The following is a 6869-nucleotide window of genomic DNA, read 5'->3' on the forward strand; positions in this document are numbered from 1 at the left end:
GAGGCACTTAGCACCTCTGTAAGGAGAAAAGGCACCCATTGCTCCTGGCCTGCACACCTCATATGTCTCCATTTTCTGTTAAAAAAAAAAAAAAAAAAAAAACCTTCCCCTTCCCTCTTCTGTTTCTCCTTGAGCAACTATGAAATGGAAATACAGAGATGTGTTTCTGGACAGAACAGAGAATGAGGACAAAAGAAAACCAATTGGCGGAAGGAGTTAGCATGTAGGCCATCTGTCCAAATGGCTTGTTTTATCTGTGTGTGGGTTCCAGTGAAAAGCAAGCACAAAATAAAGCCCTAGGTATTAAAATAAACCAACATGTGTTTGAAATCTGTTTTTAAGTCTTTTCTGCCCAGATTTATGGAAACATGGAACTTTAGTTTACTCAGAGCACATTTGCGGGTCTATCAAGATGCAGCAGCAGGTGAGGGAAATAGAAAGTCATAGCCACCGTTTTGATGCCATGATTCTTTGGTCCTGGAAACTGACTTCCCCATCCATCCTTCTTCTCCCTGCCTCCCCTATGATCATGGACTGATCCTCTCCCTACATCCTCTGCTGAAGTAAGATTCTGAACTTCCACTTGACTCCGCTGTCCCCTTCACTGTACAATTTCCCAAACTACTTCGTCTCTCAAGTAAGTTTTCTTTGCTCTACATGGAAATTCTGTCAGCCTCCTAAAAACTGGGGGAAATATAGAGGACTAGTCACTCTACTTGCTACATGTCCAAAGAAACTCTCTGATCAAGTAAAATATAAGCCAATCCCATAATTGTCATGAAACACAATGATGGAACCCATACTCCTTGCTCAGCAAAGAAAATCAGACCCTGATCAGCAAAGGATGATTCATAAATAGCAAAAATTCTTTCAAATAAAGAACTCTACTGAGACATACATTTGCAATGCCAAGTAATGAAGGTTTATTGAGAAATACGGAGCAAGACAAGTTCCCTTTTTCTGAGGCACAGAAACAGAAGCCAGAAGACAAAGCAGCAAGATCAAAACATGCTAAAACCATTAGAGACTGGGGCATGGGTGGTAAATTCCTGGAAACATGCAGAGGTATAGGTGCCACCAGTGGTCAAACCCTTAAAATAAGATTGGTGCTGGTCAGAAAAAAATCTTAGATTGCCAAAGGCAGCTTATTCGGGGCTGGCAGCCAGCCATCAGGCAGTTAGAATAGGGGTCAGCCATGAAGAGTTATTCAGGGACAGGCAGCATGTTGGAAGAACTGGAAACACAGCTGGCAGGTCATGGAGTCTTGCTTCACTCACAGGCTCCTGCACACTTAGCAAGTTCTTCGGCAGCTGGACACACAGGACTGCTGGTACGTTCTGGAGACCCCACAAGCTGGCTGGCAGATGGTGGAGACTCCTCCCACTGGCTGGCAGACAGTGGACACTCTTCTCACCGGTTGGCAGACAGTAGAGATGCCACTCACGGGCTGACAGCCACTGGAGACAAAGGTGAGTGGCCGGCTGCAGGGAGTTGAGCAGGGATTAGAGACGCAGGTGGTCTGCCGGGAGCAGGTCACCTGGACAGGGCTGGAGACACAAGACGTTTGCTGGTAGCAGGTTGGCTGGCAAACAGTGGGCTTGCAGCAGGTCTCCTGACAGTGATCCAGGAGCCAGGAGCCAGTCTGGAAGGAGCTGGGCAGATAAATGCCACTCAGGCAGTCGGCATCCTGGGCAGAAGAGGTGGCAATGGGGGCCACTGGGATGATCCTGGAAGAGCAGTTTCTCGGGGAGCAGTTGAAGGACATGGTGCCAGATGGAGAGCTACGAGTAACTCGCTGAAGCTAGCTCCTGAATGGTGAATGCCACTTCTGGCTTCTGAGCTTTTATATATCCTTGCTGGTGGGTGGGGCTCCCACCCTGGTCTCCCCAGCTTCTTTGGCTCATACCAGATTGCCTTAGAACATCTTGTGAATTTCCAAGTTAATTGTCTCTTGAGAAGCCTTCGACCTCATAAAGAGGGTTTAGTAGTTTGGTAACTAAATCACAAGGCTTCTGTACTGTACTTAGTCCCAGGATTAAGAAGGCTAGTTGATGGCATCAAAGCTGTTGGTCATCCCAGCCCACACTCCATCCCTCATTCATCTTGCCTGGATACAATGAGTGTGGATCTGACAGTAAGACCAAACATGCCACCATCCCACATCCCACCATCACACACTCTCTCCCTTCTGACTGGGACTAATTACACACCCACACCCTGTTTGGGTTGTTGTTGGTACTTAATAGGTTTTAGACATAACTTAATCAGTCACTCTTCCATAGCTAACGGGGCTTCTAATGGAACTTCCTTGAATATGCTTCAAGATGACAATGACAACACCTGTCAGAGAAAAGGACACAAATCCATATCTAGAGTAAAAGCTGGTTTGGAAAATCAATTAAGTGATCAGAGCAAGATGCCTCCAGCAGGTTTAGAGGGCAGTGGGTCTCACTTTTTCTGTTCAAGCAGCAAAGCAAATTGGAAGCTAATTAAGAGGGACTGCATTTGTAGCCAAGTCTCTTTCTAAGTAAATTGGATGAGTTTTACTCCTAGAATGTTTAGTCCTGTAACAATGGCTAAGAGTGACTCAGAAGACTCATCAATATGCCAGTGAAACAGGCTTAGTTAATTTTTTAAATTATTATAATGTTAGTTTGAAAGGGTAGTGTCTTCCTCTAAAGATGCTTGATATATTCAAAAGACATGTATTTTCACATAAATGCTTATAGAGAGGATGCACTTTTATCATGAGCAAACCAAAGGCTCTTCAAGGTCACTGTCTCCATCAAGGATGAAGGAAGAAGAAGGTGGGAGGGAGCAGGCCTTTAATCAACATTTGGTAATGAGTGGATGTATGAACAATGAGCTAGAATTTTTTTTTTTGTCTTTTTGTATTTTATAGGGCCGCACCCACAGCATATGGATGTTCCCAGGCTGGGGGTCTAATCAGAGCTGTAGCCGCCAACCTACACCACAGCCACAGCAATGCCAAGATCCTTAACGCACTGGGCAAGGCCAGGGATCACACTCGCAACCTCATGGTTCCTAGTCGGATTTGTTAACTGCTGGGCCACGATGGGAACTCCTAGAATATTAATTATTCTTTTTATTCTTGGGGAAACCATAGAAGGACATCATCCTTCTTCATTTTATTTCACTACCATATAGTCAATTCTGAAGACCAAAATGACCAATCCCTTTGGTCCACCTGTACACAACCATTTGAACTCTGGCAAAATAAGTCACTTCAACAGAGCTGACATGGTCAGAGATGTTTCTACATCAAAACAGCTGTAAGACATGACTCATTTCATAAACTGTCTTACGTGGGTGGGGTAGGAAAGAGAGACAAAAATGGATTTACATGTATTTGAGGGCTGTAGGTAGACTACATTTTAAACATCCACAAAGAAAATGGCTTTGCATTAAAACTCATCAGAAGTCCTTTTGCCAAAAGTTTTTTTATTCCTCTTCATTCCACTAAGGCTCTGTTGGGAGCTCCCCAGGGCTCTAACTGGAGGCTAAGAACACACCCAAACAAGATGTGCTGTGGGCGGTATTATAATTCCCAGGCATCAGACCGTCTCTCCTTGGCTGACTCGCAGCATGTTTTGGGGGCATGGGGAGAACTTAACAAGATGACTACTTTCCATGACGTTGTGACTGTGCTCTTCCCACCACAGGGAATGTCCCAATTGGCGTTTGAAGGTTGGAGTTCCTGGTCACTGGGGCTGGCTTGCTTGTTTGAAAATGAATGAATGAGTGGTTTACAGGCTTCTACCAGCGGTGGATGCATAGGTTACTATGGAGAAGTACTTTATCATGTAAATTGATTAAGCAACCAAGATGAAAAACGTGAAGTCATTAGCAAGGTGGCACAGAAGTTTTCAGCACCCATTGCCACATTTCTGGAATAGAAAAGAATTGTATAAATCATTACTCTGTCCTGATTCCTCTTTTCCACTGAAAGCTAAAAATCATGAATAAAAACATAGTCTAGAAAATATCTTTCATCAGCTTCACAAGGAAAGAAAACGAACATTTTTGAGCCTCTTCCAGGCATTAAGTTAGAGACTTTACATACACCATCCCAATCGATTCTTCCAGTAACACTATGGACTAGGTAACATGTCACATGAAGAAGCTGAAGTTCAGGGAGGTTGAATGGCTAGCCAAAGTCAAGCAGTATTATGTTTGACTAAGATGAGACGCAAATAAGATGCAAATGAGAGCTGTCAATCTGTGCTGGGAATATTTAAACACGGTGAGAGGCCTGCATTAAAGTTCAAGCAAAAAATTCCTTTTTCTTTTTTTTTTTTAAATCGGTTGGCTGCACCCATGGCATGTGGATGTTCCAAGGCTTGGAATGGAATCAGAGCTGTAACAGTGACAATGCCACCTAGTTACACTGTAGGCCATCAGGGAAGTCCAACAAAAATTTATTTTTAAAAAAATCAATCAATCAGTGCTCCATTGATGACACTACAAAGACTGTGGTCTTTATTTCTATTCCAGTTCCATTGATTAATAATGAAAATAAATAAAATTAAAAAATAAATCACAAGCACTGTTGTCCTTAAACTTCATAGTTTTTCCTTCATTCTACGTACTTTGACAGTTTTTATTTCATTAGAACGAAAGGCAAGGTCACTATAAACAAAGCAGGAAGAGACAGAGAGACTTCCATAGCTTGAAGCTACAATTTGAAACTGAAATTATTTATGATGGTGATGCATAAAACTAATCACTAGAGAACAACAGAGAATTGAATTATTTTTTCGGATCTAGGTGGCAAGATCCTTCTGAAAAAAACAGGATTTACCAACTTTGAAATCACCTTAAGATTACATTTTATAGTTTTCTTCCAGTAGCACAAAGTAAGAAAAACCATCAGTTCTTTAAGTAATTAAATCTAAGGGATCGACTTAACAGATTGCTTTCAATTTAACACCTGAAAAATGGCAGGCTCTCTAGAAAGAAAAGGTTGGTGTCTTGTTATCCTTTGCAGAGTTAGGAAAGCAACATAATACTCTTGTACATTCAGTATTTTAATGCAAACATCTAGACTCTTCTTTTGAATTGATTGTAAGATGCAAACATGAAGAAATACACGCAACTACCATGTGATGCTTGAAGAAACTCTACACAACTCCAAGTTGTTAGATGAAATCAATAAATCATTCTTTCATTGAAATGTAAGAAAAAAATGATGTGGCCAGCAGCTATCACAACAAAGTTGTATTCAGTATGAAACTTCAACTCAGCAAAAAGGTTTATAAAGAAAATTCTTGTGTCTTCAGAGTGTGAAGTGAGAGGAGAGTGTGATGAGAGCCAATGAGGCAAGATTAAAGAACTACTACCCATTATCTTCATCCTTGATGGGTAATTTGCTCTCGTTTGTATAGAACAATCTAAGCCTTATACAATAATTATCACAGGCTAAAAATGAGCAATTCTTTTACTCAAAACTGAATCACAGCAATCATGTACAAGGCCAAGTGTCTGAGAGTAAAAGAAATTAAGCGTGTGTAGGAAGTTGAAGTTTTGATATGCAAGAAGGATATTTTTCATCACAAAATTGGTAATAATGTTGACCAACGCCGGTTCAAAAAAAAAATCACTTAGTCTCATCAAATGGAGGAATTGTGAACTTGCTGAAAAATTAATAAACATAAAATGAGATTTTGTCATTCTGCACTTTTTCAGGATGCTCACAATATCTTCTTAAATTGAAGCTATTCATTATCTCTTAAGAAATATAAAAAGGGAATTCAAAACTTTAAGTATAGAACATAATGGCAGCTTTAAAAATTAAATACATCTTGGCTGAATTGTTCTGCCATTTTTTTCCCCAAACTTCACACAGACCTCTGGGTTGAATCTCCAGAATCCTTATTAACCAAGACGTTACAAACCCCCAAAGACTGAGTGATTTGCACCAAAACTGAATTGAAATTCATTTTCCAAACTCTTTTCAAAAAGCATCAATCATAAGAAGGTTTGAGTCTTTGGGGCTGGAGGGAACAGTCTGGCATAAAGCAGAAAAGTGAAAAAATAAGCAAAAACTAGCAAAATAGTTGCTGCTTTTAGAACTTGAAAATAGCAGTCACCAGCAACATGACTTGTAGAATAATAGACCCTCACAGGGTAATGTCAAGGTTGAAAAACCCACAATTGAACCACCATTTTCTTTTTCTTGACGCCTGTTTTCAAATTCATGTATTTTTTTTTTCATAGTTGCCTTTGTTGGGATTTTAAAAGTGAGTAGAGTCCCAAGTTTGGGGACACAGCAAACTCTCTTATGGGACATCCCATGTGTGGCTGGCGTGTGCTCCAGGCCTAGGCTTTCAAGTAGTAAGAGGTGAACCCACTTGTGACCAGATGTGAGTAGTGTTTAAGTGTAGGGCCTGAGAGAGAAGGCCCCAAGCCACACAGATGTCTTATTCTTCCCTGATTCAGAATGATTCAGGACCTACTCAGTAGCCAGCATAGTAAGGATGCTAGGAGCTATTTAGGAGATTGAAGAAATATAAGATAAGTCTTATCTTAGCATCACCTAGCTGACCTGTGCTCATGTCCTTTCAACACAACCCTTCTTGGTTTGAAGAAGTGCCTGCTTCACCTACATCCACTCACCTGACTCACCTGAACCCCCGCCTACCTGGGGGATTACAGCATTAGGGCAGTACTATCTCGGGTTCGTAATTAGACTATCAGAACTGGATCTTAAAGTCCTCGAGTCTCTCGTGAGAAACTAAGTCTCAGAGAGGGAGCATCATTGCCAAGTGTATCTGACATTCTTGTGCACTGGTTCAATACTGTCTCCTCCTGACTCTTCCTGTGCCCTCTTTGCCCAGGCTTATGCCAGC

At 41.4% G+C, this 6869-nt stretch overlaps 1 protein-coding gene across 1 annotated transcript; it reads right to left on the minus strand.

The window, feature by feature from the left end:
* Positions 1-899: 899 nt before the first annotated feature.
* Positions 900-1809, minus strand: LOC125113627 (keratin-associated protein 11-1). Its single transcript, XM_047756447.1, has one exon. The coding sequence runs from the start codon at positions 1763-1765 to the stop codon at positions 1292-1294; it is 474 nt and encodes a 157-aa protein (XP_047612403.1). The 5' UTR covers positions 1766-1809; the 3' UTR covers positions 900-1291.
* Positions 1810-6869: the final 5060 nt, after the last annotated feature.

Source organism: Phacochoerus africanus, chromosome 1 (genome assembly GCF_016906955.1).
Source record: "Phacochoerus africanus isolate WHEZ1 chromosome 1, ROS_Pafr_v1, whole genome shotgun sequence".
Taxonomy (NCBI): Eukaryota; Metazoa; Chordata; class Mammalia; order Artiodactyla; family Suidae; genus Phacochoerus; species Phacochoerus africanus.